General features: G+C 38.6%; 3 protein-coding genes across 3 annotated transcripts; all 3 read left to right on the top strand.

Annotated features, from left to right (window-relative positions):
• The first annotated feature begins 381 nt into the window (after window positions 1-381).
• Window positions 382-1196, top strand: LOC101082509 (keratin-associated protein 13-1-like). The gene has a single exon (XM_003991508.6). It carries the CDS (start codon window positions 409-411, stop codon window positions 892-894), a length of 486 nt encoding a protein of 161 aa, XP_003991557.3. The 5' UTR covers window positions 382-408; the 3' UTR covers window positions 895-1196.
• Window positions 1197-6490: 5294 nt separating this feature from the next.
• On the top strand, window positions 6491-7033 carry LOC101082256 (keratin-associated protein 13-1-like). The gene has a single exon (XM_003991507.6). The coding sequence runs from the start codon at window positions 6506-6508 to the stop codon at window positions 7031-7033; it is 528 nt and encodes a 175-aa protein (XP_003991556.4). The 5' UTR covers window positions 6491-6505.
• An 8951-nt stretch (window positions 7034-15984) lies between these two features.
• On the top strand, window positions 15985-16446 carry LOC123379822 (keratin-associated protein 13-2-like). The gene has a single exon (XM_045036454.1). The coding sequence runs from the start codon at window positions 16000-16002 to the stop codon at window positions 16444-16446; it is 447 nt and encodes a 148-aa protein (XP_044892389.1). The 5' UTR covers window positions 15985-15999.
• Window positions 16447-16994: the final 548 nt, after the last annotated feature.

Below are 16994 nucleotides of genomic sequence, written 5' to 3'. Positions count from 1 at the left end.
GGAGGTGACTGCCTCGAAATCCCCACCTTAGGAAGAAAGCATTCCTCGGCCAAATCGGAGCACATGTACAACTAGTCATGACCAGAAAAATAAGAGGGGCTTCCTTGGCCATGACGGAGTACACATTAATTACATATCGTCATAGCATTTGTAACATGGATGTAATTCTTTGACATAGAGCTATAAAATGAGTGCACCCATAAATATAAGATGAAGAGAATTAGTTAACTCCAATTACAAAGAGGATTACTGAGTTACATGTATGCAAATGAGGGACTCCAAATCTGGAAAAGATGGCACTGTAAAGTGCCACACCCATTGCTGAGAGTATATAAATGCCTTACTTGAGAAGCAATATTCAAGCACAGAATCTTCTGTCACTCAGCTGAACTCCCATCTCCTGCCAACATGTCCTACAGCTGCTGTTCTGGAAACGTCGCCTCCCAGTCCCTTGGGGGCTACCTGTGCTACCCAAGCTCCTCCTGTGGCTCTTCTTCCCCCAGCAACCTGGTCTACCGTACTGACCTCTGCTCTCCCAGCACCTGCCAGCTGGGCTCCTCCCTCTACAGCGGCTGTCAGGAGACCTGCTGTGAGCCCACCAGCTGCCAGACGTCCTGCATGGTGTCCAGCCCCTGCCAGACGTCCTACTCCCTCCCGAGGACCTCCACGTTTTGCAGTCCCTGCCAGACAACTTATTCTGGGTCTGCCAGCTTTGGGTCCAGAAGCTGCTATTCTCTGGGCTGTGGATCCAGTGGCTTCCGACCCATGGCTTGCAGAGTCCAAGGTTTCCCTTCCATGAGCTATGGATCTCAGTTCTGTCACCCATCTTTCTTGACTTCTAGGGCCTACCAGTCTTCTTGCTACAAACCAATGTGTAGATCTGGCTTCTACTGATCACTTTACTAAATTTCTAACCTTATTGTTCATCTCACCAATACCTCTACTCATAACCTTTATTCTCTTCATCACTTGCAAGAAGAATTAGCTTCTTATTCTTTGATTATCAAATTCTCACCTAGTGTCTGCCCCCAAATACTGGCTGACAGATTTTATTTGAAAAATTCTCCAATGAATATACTCCCTGAACAGAAGGTCTAAAGTCTGCATTGCAGATAAGATTCATGTTATTGGATTTTCTTCCAAAATTGTATGAAAAACCAAATGACTATAATCTAATAAACTTACTGCTTCTGATATCCAGCTGTGTTTATTGTTGTTAGTTGTTTATTGGCTAAGTTTTTTTACTGTGATAGATAAAGAAGATATTATGAAAGTATTTATCTGCACCTGGAAATAGATTGGAAATCTTGAGAAATTGGGGACTTGAACTAATTTTGAGGGACCTCAGACATTTTTCTTACTCAAACTACAGGTAGTGGAAGACTATTTTGCAAATGGAAATCTCAGATTCAGGAATGGGATTGATTCCCTCACAAGAAGTGGTAAGGTAGCAGACTAGCTGATAGTTATATAAGGAATGCAGAGAACAAAAATAATGTTTAGATTTATATGGTGAGGCTTGCACATGAGAGAGAAATGGAATTGAACACAAATGAAAATGACTATGTATTAATTTTAGGTAGTTTGGCTTGAAGTCACTCTAAACTTTCTTGGTAAACGTGATAAGCACCTGTAATGTCACTGATGAGTTCTCAATATGATCTTCTCTATGTATGTGTAATGAGTGATGCCTTAACATTAGAGTGAAGAATCTAAATTCCTAAGGATGATTTCCACCTTGGTTTTGACTCATGTTTCAAACTAAAAGATAATAAGCATTTGATACTGTCAGGAATGGTGATTTAATGCGTATTTAAACACACAAAAACATGGGCAAATATTATCTTTCATTTTCATGATATCATTCTCTGTTTTTTTAGGCAAAGTATTTCCAGGAATATCAAAATGCAAAGATAGATAGATTTTGATAAGGAACCTACTCCCGACTCGGGCTGTGTGCTAACAGTTCAGAGCCTGGAACCTGCTTCAGATTCTGTGTCTCCCTCTCTCTCTGCCCCTCCCCTGCTTAGGCACTGTCTCTCTGTCTCTCTCTCAAAAATAAATAAACATTAAAAAAATTTTTTTAAAGAAAAGAAATTATTGAAAATTCAGTTAACTTACAGTTGAAGGAGATATTTATAAGGTGTGTCAATGGAATACATGGTTACAAATAGTTGATGAATGGAGCACTTGGGTGGCTCAGTTGGTTAAGCATCCAACTTTATCTCAGGTCATGATCTCACAGTTCATGGGTTTGAGCCCTGCGTCAGGCCCTATGCTGACAGCTCAGAGCTTGGAACCTGCTTCGGATTCTGTCTCCCTCTCTCTCTGCCCCTCCCCCCGCTCATACTCTGTGTCTCTCTCTCTCTCAAAAATAAATAAACATTAAAAATTTTGAAAAAAAGATAGTTGATGAGTAACTGTCACTCCGTCATTTAGAGGTATTACATTTTATTTGTTTTTTTTAAAGGTATTACATTTTAAACCACAATAATTCTTGTTTCTACCCCCTTCCATTCAAACCATTAAAATAGTTTAGTGCTCAGACGCTTACTTTTATTTCTCATAATTCTAATCATTCTTTCATATTTTAAAAGCTAAATATTGTATCCAAGGATTAATTATGAATTTTAAATTTATTCCTAAGGGGGACTAAGATAAAAATTGGTATACTTAGAAATGAAAAAAGTATATATTCAGAATTAATATCTTTTGCCTAGAAAAATCTAGATAAAGAAAATATATGTGACATGTTCAGAAATTACCAGGGACAAAACATCAGGGAGGTTTCATCCACCACAACAACAAAGTCTCAGAATTTGTGACTATTTTTAGATTTGGAATATTGCTGAATCCAAATGAGAGGCTGATGCAACTCATGAGCTCAGGTAACCAAAACTGAAGGTTGCAAACTTCTAATGATTTTGACAAAAATTGTCTGAGACTCTGAACAAAACCTTAAGACTAGGGTAAGCTTCAAATATTGACCCCTTCCTATGAACTAAAGCTCAGTTCCAAATTATTTCAATGCTTGATTAGATTAGTATGGTATAGAGATGACCTTCAATAATTTCTTTACACAGACAGATATAGATATAAATGTAAATGCAGGTATAACTTTATAGGTATAGATATAATTATAGATATACTTTTATATAGATACGGATGAATATATAGATGATAAAGATAGATGATGTAGATAGAGATTATCTGATACCCTTGGGAAATTCACCAGGCTTTAAGAAGTTAAGAAATGATTAAATCCAAAATATGTATCATGTAGTAGAAGTCACTTTAGGAAATAAAAAGAGAAATTTAAGATTTTAGGAGAGAGAGAAACATATTAAAATAACCAACTAAAAATTCTAAAATTGAAAAGTGCAGTAAGTTAAATGTAGAATTGTTGAATGGATTAAGAAGAAATTAGACACAGCTGGAGAGACAATTGGAGATTGTTCTGGAGAACATATTCAAACTAACAAATAAAGAGAATGCATCAGAGTCAAAACTGATGAACAAAAAGGAAGAGAAAACTTTAAAATCACCAACAGGGAAAGAAAATGCAAGTTACCTTCAAAAAAGCCACAGTAAGATTGACAGCTGAATTCTAAACAGATGGAAAAAGGAAAGCAGGAAAATAATTAAATATCCTCAAATTTCTGAAGAAAGAACACTTTAAAGCTAGAATACTTGACTAGTGAGTATTTGTTTCAAAACTAAAGGAGAAATGTAGAATTTTCAGACAATCAAAAACATAAAGAATCTGTCACTACCTTTCCAGCACTAAAATATGTAATAAAAGTTATATATAGTCAGAAGCAAAATAACCCCAGAACATACAAAAAAGATCTAAAAAGAAATGAAGAGTAAACAAAAGATATATATTGGGTAGATGTAAGCAAATTTGGGTCGTAAAAACAAGGAGGCAAATACCTATCAATATACATAAGCATAACTGAAATTATAATAATGAATATCCTAACAGAATAATACATGAATTGGGATGCCTGTGTGCCTCAGTTGGTTAAGCATCCAACTCTTGATCTCGGCTCAGGTCATGATGGCTCGTGGGATCCAGCCCCACACTGGGCTGTGCACTGACAGCTTGGAAACTGCTTGAGATTCTTTCTCTCCCTCTCTCTGCTCCTTCCTTTCTCGTTCTTTCTCTCTGTCTCTCAAAATAAACAAATAAATTTAAAAAAAAGAGAAGCTGTCATTAAAAATAATAGTGCATGAATTGGGGTAAAGATAACTGACCCTAAGATTTCTGACATTCTTGGGGCGCCTGGGTGGCCCAGTCGGTTGAGCATCTGACTTCAGCTCAGGTCATGATCTCGTGGTGTGTGGGTTCGAGCCCCACGTCGGGCTCTGTGCTGACAACTCAGAAACTGGACCCTGCTTCCGATTCTGTGTCTCCCTCTCTCTCTGCCCCTCCCCCGCTCGTGCTCTGTCTCTCTGTCTCTCAAAAAATAAATAAACACTAAAAAAAATAAAAAAAAGGATTTCTGACATTCTTGCATTGGGCAGGAAATAGTAAAAGTGTTCATTTATATTAGCAAGTCAACAAAGCATGCTGTGAACTCTAAGGCAGCTGTGTCCAGTAGAACCTCCTGTGTTGTTGAAAATATTTTTATCTGCATTTTCCAATATATGGCTTCCATCAGCCACGTGTATCTATTGTGCTCTTGAGACGTGGCTAATATGACTGGAGAATGAAACTTTTAATTTAATTTAATTTTAATTGATGTTAATTGAACTTGATATATGTGGATAGTAGCTGGTCTGTTGGATGGTGTGGCTTTAGGGTATCCTCTAAATGAATTACAAAGTCATGGATATCATCCTGAAAGGCTGACAGAATGATTGTGAAGAAATATCTTGTATTACATCTAATAATCTTCATGTCTTGTCATACAGCAAACTTTGGGGTTAGTAAAACAGAGATAGCATTTTTTGTTTCTTTTTCCTGATGATTCTTTTTACTTTTTCACTTCTCTGTTTCCTTATATTGAAGAAACTCTATTTTAAGTAGACAATAGTTTTGGTTTTTAGTCCAGTCTGATAGTCTTAGTCTTTTCTACAGATTATTTAGTCTATTATAGTTAACTTAATTATTGATAATTTGAAATTTCTGCTTACACATTTTCTACGTGTAATAATAAATTTTCACACTTTTCTCACTTTTGGGAGAGGTAATAAAATGGTTAAAGTTAGAATTTTATCCTTTAAGTTATTTTTTTATAATTTCAAAAATTGTAAGTTTTCAAGAGATTTTAATGATCATTCTTAATTACTGTTTACTTCTACCTATATATTAAGAACCACAAACCACTTTATTAGTGTTACGCACAGTGAGTATTTAGACAATTCACTTACATTTCAATCTTTTTTATTGCCTCCTGCAATTACAAGTTCCCCTCTGAGGTCATTGTCTTTCCAACCAGAGAAAATGCTTCAAGATTCATTTTAGTTAAGTTTTGCCTGATGTGGAGAACTCTATAAAAGAAAATATTTGGATATTTTACAATGGAAAAATAATCTTAAAGAAAACTAAAGTAGGGAAAAATGTTTTTACAATGAAGGAGATAATCGTAAGATAAGAACCTAAAGATAAAAATGACCAGAAAGTATTGTGTAATAAGACTCTCCTAGGAGAGCAGGATTACTGGACACATTGTAACTACAGGTGACAAAAGGGACAATGTGTATATGAAAAGCCATAAACTATATTAATACAGAACTTGTTTTTATTGAAATTACACACAGATGGAAAGACCCATAGTGTCACTAGTTACCTTCCTTCACCTCAAGAGTATTTGACTCTGAGTTTCTTCACACGTGTACAAATTGGTCTCCACTGAGATTTTTGTCCCAAATTAATCTTGCTTAGTCATTTTGCCTTTAAACACTTGTCCCGATTTCTCTCTGTGACCCATCATATTTCTCAATCAATTTATCGTATCTATTTTCCCCTTTCCAATGGATTTGAGAGGTATATATATAAGGTAATGTAATGTATAAGAATTAATTTTAGGCAATGAAATACATTTATAGAAAGAAAATCATTGGTGACAAATAAGGTGCCTCTATTCCACTGAGGTTCATCTCAATCCCTGCCTTTAGAGCTAAGCATTCCCCAGCCAATGTACAGGCAAAAGGCACAACGAGTCTCAGCCAAGGAGAAGAGTAGGGGGTTTCCTGGTCGTGATTAGTTGGCATTAATGACATACAGTCATAGCATTTCTGACATTGGGATGGTTCGTTGGCTTGGTGCTACATCACGATGAATTCTCCCACAAATATGAGACGGAAGGAATCATCTGCAATTAGAGAAAATATCACTGATGTACATATAGGAAAATGAGAGATTCCAAGTGTGGGAAAGGTGACTGTAAAAAATGCCACACCCATGGTTGACAGTATATAAATGCCCCAGTCTAGGAGGCGACATTTAAACTCAGAACCTTCTCACTGTAACTCAGCTGAACTCACATCTCCTGCCAACATGCCCTACAGCTGCTGCTCTGGAAACTTCTCTTCCCGCTCCCTTGGGGGCTACCTGCGCTACCCAAGCTTCTCCTGTGGCTCTTCCTACCCCAGCAACCTGGTCTACCGCACTGACCTCTGCTCTCCCAGCACCTGCCAGCTGGGCTCCTCCCTCTACAGCGGCTGTCAGGAGACCTGCTGTGAGCCCACCAGCTGCCGGACTTCCTGCGTGGTGTCCAGCCCCTGCCAGACGTCCTGCTCCCTCCCGAGGACCTCCACGTTCTGCAGTCCCTGCTGGACTGCTTACCCTGGGTCTGTGGACTGTGGATCCAGAAGCTGCCATTCCCTGGGCCGTGGATCCAGAAGCTGCTACTCTCTGGGCTGTGGATCCAGTGGCTTCAGACCCCTGGGTTATGGAGTCTGTGGTTTGCCTTCCCTGAGCTATGGATCCAGTTTCTGCCGCCCAACCTACTTCTCCTCCAGGAGCTGTCAGTCATCATGTTACAGACCAACCTGTGGATCTGGATTCTATACATCCACTTGTTAAGAGTGCAGACATTTTGAGGAGTGTGTCGAATCTCTAAACAGGGAACCTATCATCTTCATGATCTTCAGGAAAAAGTCTTCAGTCACCTTTTCTCCAGCCACAAAGCACTGACCAAAAAACCTGTCTCTAACATATACTGAACTTAATGATTAATTTTATTGGATTAGTTGATAGAATTGGTGGAATTAAATAAATGGTGAGATCAATTAATGGAATTTATGTTAATAAACATGAATTATCGTTAATGAAATAGTGGGATTCTTATTCATGTATTTATTTTTTATTTATTTTTAAAATAATTTTTAAATGTTTTATTTATTTGTGAGAGAAAGAGGGCGAGAGAGAGAGAGAGAGAGAACGAGTGGGGAGAGACAGAAAGAGGCAGACACAGAATCCGAAACAGGCTCCAGGCTCTGAGGTGTCAGCACAGAGCCCGACATGGAGCTCGAACTCATGAACCGCGAGATCATGACCTGAGCAGAAGTCAGCTGCTTAACTAACTGAGCCACCCAGGCACCCTTCTTGTTCATGCATTTTATTCACAAGAGATGAAAACCCAAATGAACATAATGTAATAAACTCATTCATTCTGCCTTCCAAATATTATGCTAATTTTATTGTTAGTTTTAACTGGGTAAGGTGTTTGAGTTTTTTGTTTTTTTTGGTTTTTTGGTTTGTTTTTTTTTTTTTTTTTTGTTTGTTTGTTTTTGCTTTTTGGGGGGGTATTTAATAAGTCAATTTTTACCATGTCTATGGGAGCAAACTTTGTAAACCTAAAAATAGATTGATGAATTTGAGCTAATTTATTTGGGGCTTTAGACATTTATTTCTTTAAAACTTTTTTTCTGGGGCACCTGGGTTGCTCAGTCAGTTGGGCGTCTGACTTCGGCTCAAGTCATGATCTCACTGCTCGTGAGTTCGAGCCCCGAGTCGGGCTCTGTGCTGACAGTTCGGAGCCTGGAGCCTGCTTCAGGTTCTGTCTCTGTCTCTCTGCCCCTCCCTTGCTCATGTTCTCTCTCTCTCTCTCTCTCTCTCTCTCTCTCAAATATAAAATAAAAGATAAAAAATTTTTAAAGACACATCCTTTCTGTAATCCTTTTTTATGCATACCTAAACTTTATATGAATAATAATCTCAAGAGCAGTATAGAGCATATTTCCTCCAAAGGATGCAGGACCTTGGTGTTGGCTGACAAAAGGAAAAAAATAGATCTGATACATCTAAATTCCTGGACGGTGGCAATTGACCTGGTCAGCTAATTAGGGACCTGGAAAGGAGAATATTAGAATGCTGATACAAAGGAATCTGGTGTAGAGGCATGTGGATAGACACACGCAGGTGGACACACAGTGTGTATTTCTTCTTAGTGCCCACCGGAATGCATCAACCATGGAAGAAACAATCAAGTAGACAAAATGACTCCGCCGGTTGACGTGAGCCTACCTCCATCAGCAGTCCCTACAATGCTGGCAAGATGAACAAGTGCACAAAATGACCCAGAGGCTATGAATGGGTACAGTAACACAAGCAGAATCTACTTACAAAGCTGATACAATTATGCCACCTGTGACTGTCCAATCTCAGTAACGGAGGCTAATGCTAAACTCTCACCATGACATTAGTGCTCAAGGAGACCAACTGGCAGCTTGGTTGCAAGTTGAATGTGGTCCTCTTCTGCCCTGGAAAGATCAGTGTTCATTCTCAAACATGTAGATATGCATTCAGAGTATGAGTTTGCTTTTTATGCTTACCACAGCAGCACCATTATTCAGGAGTTAATGAATAGCTCCATCTACCAGCATGGGACTGCTCCCACTGTAGCGACCAATCAGGAAATCCACTTTACAGTAGGGACAGTGTATGTCGAGATCCACAGGTTTTAGCAAAAACCACAGCAGCCTGAAGCTACCTGCCTAATACTGCGTTGGATTAGCGTACTGACTGCAAAACTGAGCATGGAGGCAATGCCTTCAAAAGACTGAGCTCCAAGTATCCACCTACTATTACTTTCAGTGACTCATTTAAAAACTTTGTGCTTCCTATTTCTACAGCTGGAATTTTCAAGGATGGAGACCCAGTTCTCAAAGGCAGACTTCTTAAGGAACACAACAGGCGTCTCACTGAACCGTAGCTATGGCTGCTGCCTGAGCTCTTTGGGCTCCTTATTGTCAGGAACAGACAGGCAAATGAATAAATAAATAAATAAATAAATAAATAAATAAAATAAAAAAGAGTTGTCATCCATCTATCCCTGGGTAGATGACCCTGATCAGTAGAAAGTGCTAATGTTACTGTTACACAGTGAGGGAAGGGGGGATACGTGTGCAGCTCAGTGAATCTACTTGGATGGCTCTTAGAACCTCCCAACTGTGGACATGATTTGTCAAATGCAGTGATTCTCGCAAGAAAAAGGTAGAGTTATCAGTATTCATACTTCTCAAGAATAAGTCTTGGGTAACACCATCCGAGAAATCCACCATGACCACCAGAGACGGTAATGGAGGGCGAGGCAAATGTTTCATGGATGGTGAACGAGGGCGATGGTAAGCACCAGCTGGAGCCACAAGATCAAATGCAGTGACAGGGACTGTGTTTCATGCCACGGCCTTGCCCTTTTATTATTCCCCTTAGGAATAGAGGCCTACCAGAGCCATGGAGAATCTCTCTCCCGACACGTTGACCCTGAAGGTGCCACCAGCAGACTGTGATGGGTACAGATCGGCACTGGAGCTCACATCACATTGCTGCACAAGAGGAATAGCTCTCTGGCTTTGACAAGGGAAGCCAGCTGACAGGCTTTCTCTGTTGGCTTCTTTGGGCTCTGCCTCCCCTTTTAGCCAAGGTCAAGTTTTTCTCTTGGCAGTCAGTGACTGAAAGAGGTGGTAGAATGGCTTTGTTCATTCACAGGTGCTACTCTTTTATAAATGTTTTGTTCTTCTATCCCTGTCTCAGTGCCTGCTTCCTGAAGAATACAACTACCAAGTTGTTTCTCTATTTTTTTTGAAATTTGTTGTTTCCACCTAAGTTGATTTTCCTTCAGCCCCGACAATCTCTCTTAGTATTTATTACAGTGCAAATTTATCTGACATAGTGAACCCATTGGAAATTAATGCTCAGTTATTTTACTATTCAAAAGAAAAAGTTGTTCTAGGAGGTGAACCCCAGGTTCTTTTAAAATTTGGATGATGCAAATGAAAACACAGTAAAACCTTGGTTTGTGAGTATAATTCATTCCAGAAACATGCTTGTATTCCAAAGCACTTGTGTATCAAAGCAAATTTTCTCATAAGAAACAGTGGAAACTCATGTGATTCGTTCCACAACCCAAAAATATTCATATAAAAATGATTATCATACTGTAATAGAATACAAAATAATAAAGAAAATACAAATTATAAAGAAAAATAAACAAATTAACCTATACTTAACTTTAAAAACCTTCATGGCTGGTGCGAGGGAGATGAGAGAAAGGAAGGTTGCTGTGTAGGATGACTTTCGCTGTCACTAATGGAATCACTGCTATCTATTGGCTCAATGGAATCTTTTTCTTTTTGTGCAAATTTAACAAGGAACCTATCCAATGACACTTGCTTTTGCCTCCTTTTGAAGATTTCACAGAAATGTGACATTGCATTGATGATCACCCACAATCTTGCAGTGAGAGAGAGAGAGAGAAAGAGAGGAGAGAGAACCATTGGCTCAGTTGTGATCATGTGACATCCGGCATCACATACTACTTATATTGCAAGACATCGCTTATTTATCAAGTTACAATTTAGTACAAATGTTTGCTCATCTTGTGGAACGTTCACAGAACAAGTTACTCACAACCCAAGGTTTTACTGAATGTGAAAATACATTAGATATTATTTGTTTTAAATGGCATTTAGATGAAAAGATCTCCATAGACTAAAAGTAGGTAGAAGAGGTACCTAAAATCCCTGTCTTTTCCTTTTTCCCAGATTCCCACATTGTCACCATCACTCCTGCTCCCTCTTCTAATGGCCTGAGTCAATCTCTTCTTGTGACACCGTCTCGAGTCAGTCTTTTTGAGTCCCTTTGCCTTTAAATGTTTGCCTGGCTCCTTCCTATTTCTAGCCACTTCTCATTATGTGTTATTTTTCTTCCCTCCATTGGATGTAAGAAGTTCTGTATAATAATATGTGATAGATGGAGTATGTGATAGATGGAGAATAAATTTGGAGAATGTAAATCAGTGGTGACAAGTAGAATCAATCATTAGAAGCATCCTTATAAAAAATAAATCTATGTCACTTATCACTTGGCACAGTAGAAAAGTGACAGCAAAAATCCCGGAGCGAAGCAAGAATAGATATACATGCAGTCATAGCCAGGGAGAGAAGGAACTTTCCTGGCTGTAACAGGTTGAGGATCGCTGAAAAATAGTTCTGGAATTTCTAAGATAGGAATGATTATTGGCTTTGTGTTATAATCACAAGTTATAGCACCCACAAGTACAATAGGTACGAGTCTAGTCAAGTGCAATGACAGAGAAGATTGATGATTTACACAAATGCAGAAGAGGGTATACAGATGATATAAGAAGATTGTACCTATACTCTGACTCTGCCATGCCAATTGATAAGTATAAAATACCCAGTGCACAAGATCACCTTAAACCTCAGAATTTTCTCAACTCTCAACATGAGTCACAACTGCTGCTCTGGAAACTTCTCCTCCCCCTCCCTTGGGGCCTACCTGAGCTACCCAGGTTCCTCCTGTGGCTCTTCCTACTCCAATGATCTGGTCTACAGCACTGACCTCTGCTCTCCCAGAATATAGGCAGTGCTCTTCTCTCTGCAGTAGCTGTCAGGACACCTGCTGTGAGCCCAACAGCTGCCAGACATCCTGCATGGAGTCCAGCCCCTGCCAGACATCCTGCTCCGCTCTGCAGTTCCTGCCAGTCAACTTATCCCATATCTATGGACTTTGGGTCCAGCAATGACTTCTTTCTGGGTTATGGATTTAGGAGCAGCCATTCACTGGACTATGGATCCAGTGGTTTCAGACCCTTAGGTTATGGAGTCCATGATTTCTCCTTCCTGAGCTATAGACCCAGTTTCTGCCACTACATTTTGCTTCTAGTAGCCTCCAGCCATCTCATTTTCAACCTATCTATCTATTTGACTTCTACTAATCAACTTGTTGAGATCTAGTACATTTATGCAAAATCATCAAAATGTAGTTCCATCATGCTCATTATTTCCAGTGGCAACTATCTTAGTCTTTGATCGCCAATTCCATACCCAATCTTTTTCCATCAATCATAGTCTAACAGACTGATTCCTGCACCCTTTTAATTTAATGACTTAATTCCAAAATGAGCATAATGTCAGCATTACAGATTGAATTCATGAAAATTTGTTTCCAAATGGATAAAAAGTAAAATAAGTATAACCCAATAAACTAATGCATTCTGGCATTGAAATATTTGTATGTTATTATTTATACATTATTGACCAGAGTTTGTGTTAAGTTTGATGTGGCTGTTTTAATAAGAGCTCAATTTGCACCTCAGAGTAAATTTTGGAAGTCTGGATTTGATCTAATTTCTTCTGACTATGGATATTTTTCTCATTCAAACTATAGTTACTGGACATCCATATTTTATAGTTTTGTTTTAAGTTTATTTGTTTTGAGAGAGAGAGAGAGAGAGAGAGAGAGAGAGAGCAAGAGAGTGTACTCAAGCAGGGGAAGGGTACAGAGAGGGAAAGAGAGAATCCTAAGCAGACTCTGCACTATAATGACCCGAGGCAAAACCAGGAATCAGATGCTTAATCAACTGAGCCACCCAGGTGGCCCAATATATTTTACAGTTTTAGGTCTTATGAATAAAGTTCTGAGACTTAGGGTATATTTTGTGTCTTTCAAAAAAATGGATTTTATCTATGTGTACAGAGAGAATGTGACTATGTAGTTGACAGATTCATCAGGAACTTCATTAACAATAATAACATTTAGGTTTACGTGGTTAGTATGATAAATGAAAGAAAAACTAAAAGCCAGTTTAAAAAGATGTAAGAGTCTTAAATTCTAATGAGCTTACCCAAATCTTATTTTAAAATGGCCAGATTCATGCATCTGATGATGAGGGTCCAATGTCATTCCACTTTTCTATATGTATGGAAAGATATTCTTGGTGGGGAAAATGTGTCTGATGCCCTATTAGTGCTTTAGTCAAGCCCAAACTAAATATAGGTGAAAAAAAAACTTTTTATGGCAACAGACTTGACTATTTCATTTGGATGTCACTATAAAGTTGGGGACACTATATGTTTACTCTTTGGGTAACATTCTCAGCTTTCACAGGCTAAATAGCTAAAGAAGCCCCTGTGAGACTAAAATAGCAGCAGGTCCCAAGGAATAAAAACAAGTTACAAAAAGACATTATCCTTATCTAGTGTCATAATCAGGGTTCAAAGAATATCCTACTCATTATTTCCTTAGACCCTCAAATCGATCTACGAAAAGACTATTTTTAAAATTCAGGTGTTTTAAGTAGGAGGAAATGAATACAATTGAGGTGTTTTAAGTAGGAGGATCAGAGACTTCGCTAGTCATGACAACCAAAATTGTCTCTCCAGATATTGCCCAGTATTCCTTGGAGGATAGAAGGCACAACTGCTCTTGTTTGAGGAACCGTTTATCTAAACTAACGCGTGGAGAGAAAGAGAGGTGAAAAGAATTTATGCAAATATGGACCATAGCGAAAAGATTGAACATACTTGTCTTTGGAGTCCTAAAACAGGTAAGAGAGAGAATTGGGGAGATAATATGTTGGGGAGAAACCACTAAAATTTTTCCTAAACAAAGTCAATAAACAGTGCCAACTAAAAGTTAGATAAAAATCGAGAAAATACATCTACACACTAGTAAAACTCATGAACACCAGTGACAGGAATGTTTCTAGGAAACCTGAGAAAGAAAGCTAATTTCCTTCTAAAAAGGAAAAAAAAAGTGATGATGGGACTAAAATATGAATTATTTACAAAGATAATTGAATGAAATATTCAAAATTCTGAAAGAACACAGATGTCATCCTAGAATGCTATGCTCAATCAATGTGTGCTTCAAAACTGAAGATAATTTCAGACAACGAAAAATTCAAGAGAATATCTAAGCGGCAGACTGGCAAACAAAAAATATGTACTAGATGTTGTTTGTTATTGAGGAGGAAAAAGTCTGAAATCCAGATATGAGCTACATTCTTCTCCTTTTTTGAAAACCATTATGTTTTTTTGGTTACGGTATGGCTTCCCAGTGGACATATTTACTGGGATACAAATGACCCCTAGCCAACATTGGGCAAATATAATAAAAATACCTTCTAGATAACCCATAGACAACACATCATCTGATGGCATAAATCTTAATATCCCAAGTCATGGTTTTTAAGCTCCTGGCTACTTGTTAAGATGATTAATTAGAGTTGAACCTTCCAGATGGTTAGTAACAGGATGAAAAGCAACTCCCATAAAATAATTAGATGGGTGGCAAAAGTAGGATCTAAAGTATATGATGGGAATCTGTTGGTTCCACAAACCACAGATAGGAAAAAAAATTAGGTAGAAAACAGACATGGGAATCAAATACCTATTTGGAAGCCATTAGTTCCCCAACTCAGAGCCAGCATTTTAATATAAAATATCCCAGTAATTTTAAATGTGGATAAATAATTCTACTTTAGGAAAAAAAAAACTAGCGTGGAGGTGTACATTGTGCCAATATGATACCTGAAGTGCATTTGGTACATGGGATTAGCCCTTTGAAGAAGAGATCCCAGATGGCACTCTGCCGTTGAGGTTGGGTGAAAAGATGCGCATCTAGGAAGTGGATCTCATCAGACACCTAATGTGATGATGCCTTGATCTTGGATGTCCCTGCTTCCAGAACTGTAAGAAATAAATGTTTGTTGTGTATAAGTGACTCAGTCTGTGATATTCTGTATAGTAGCTGGGATGGACTAAGACAGGTTATCTGTGTATATATATATATATATATATATATATATATATATATTTCAAATTGGCAACATTTGGAGATGTTCTAGCTATGTTCTAGCATTTTTCACTACTTTATAAGCATCTGATTCTTGATTTTGGTTCAGGTCATGATCTTACAGTTCATGAGATTGAGCATTTACTTTTTCCCCTCACCTCAACTGATAAATACTCTGATTCTCTTCTCATGGGCTCAAATTGGTCTCCATCTGTAACTCTGTTCTGATGTACTGTTCTTTTATCTTGCTTCCAAATACTTGTCCTGGATCCTTTCTGTTCCAAGCCTTTCTCCATTCAACTTGTAACATTGTTAGGCCTTCATCCAGTATGAGATACTCTGCATTAATATTTAATACTTGGAAAATAAATTTTGGATAAAAATGAATGAATTAAAACAAGTAGTTTTTCGATTTTTAGAAGGTTTTTTGGCAAGGTCAAAGCTATGCCTATAACCAAATGAAAGAAAGAAAGAAAGAAAGAAAGAAAGAAAGAAAGAAAGAAAAGAGAGAAAGGTGATGTCATTTTAATCTCCACCCTTAGAAGGAACTCATACCCCAGCCAAACCAGAATCAGATACAGGTACAGCATATACCAGGAAGAAAAGGAGGGGCATTCTCGGCCAAGATGACATGGCCATTAATGCAAAACGGTCATAACATTTCTGACATAAGAATAGTTCATTGGCTTTGTGTTATAACAAAATTTATTATAGTCCTCATAAATGCAGTAGGTGCGAAACTACGCAGCTGCAATTACAGAGAAGATGATTGAGTTAATACTATGCAAATGAAGGAGTACAAACATAGGGATGATGCCCTTGTCACTTTCGACACCTGCAGCTGAGAGTATATAAATGCCACCGTCCGGGAGGTAGAATAGACCTCAGAATATTCTCAGTGTGAATTCAGGATTCTCTGTGTTTTCTCAGCTGAACTCACATCTCCTATGAACATGGGCTTCAGCTGCTGCTCCGGAAGCTTCTCCTCCCGCTCCCTTGGGGGTTACCTGCGGTACCCAAGTTCTTTCTACCCCAGCAACCTGGTCTACCGCACTGACCTCTGCTCTCCCAGCCCCTGCCAGCTGGGATCCTCTCTCTACAGCAGCTGTCAGGAGACCTGCCGTGAACCCACCAGCTGCCGGACGTCCTGCGTGGTGTCCAGCCCCTGCCAGATGTCCTGCTCCCGCCCAAGGACCTCCACACTCTGCAGTCCCTGCTGGATGACTTATGCTGGGCCCAGAGGCTTCAGACCCCAGGGTTATGGAGTCTGTGGCTTCCCCACCTTGAGCTATGGATCCACATTCTGCCACCCAACCTATTTTGGTTTTCGGCATCTCCAGCCATTATGCTACAAACCAATCTATGGATCTGGCTTCTACAGATTAACTTGTTGAATGTCTGGATCTTTTTGCAGAATGTTAACTATTTTTTTTTTCACAAGAAACAACTCTCTATGGTCTCCAGAGACTAATTCCTCACCCTTTCTGTGGCCACGAGCTTAGCCTTCATATTGGTTCTTGCCATATGTAAAACTAAGCAATAAACATAAGATTTCAATCATATAGCTCTATTGGTGATGGAAATCATACAATTATTGCATACACAATCCCTGCTTGGGATTCTCTCTCTCCGTCTCTCTCTGTCCTGTCCTGCTTATTCTCACTCTCTCTCTCCCTTAAAATAAATAAATAAACTTTAAAAGAAGCTTTAAAGTTTTGTCTGTAGATATTTTCCTTTTTATATAAACTGTATAAATGAATATCTCCAGATCTATAAAAATCTAATCTCTTAAATCATGTGAGACCCTGTATCTCTCTTCATAGGAGAAGAAAAGCACAAAAGTTGGTAGATATATGCAAAATGCAGAGGGAAAGAATAAAATTTAGATACAATGGTAGGTTTGCACATGAAAAAAATTAAATGTAAATCTAACTTGTGACTG

The sequence above is a fragment of the Felis catus genome, chromosome C2 (genome assembly GCF_018350175.1).
Source record: "Felis catus isolate Fca126 chromosome C2, F.catus_Fca126_mat1.0, whole genome shotgun sequence".
NCBI lineage: Eukaryota > Metazoa > Chordata > Mammalia > Carnivora > Felidae > Felis > Felis catus.
Note: the sequence above shows the minus strand (reverse complement) of the source record. Positions and strands in the feature narration are given on the sequence as shown.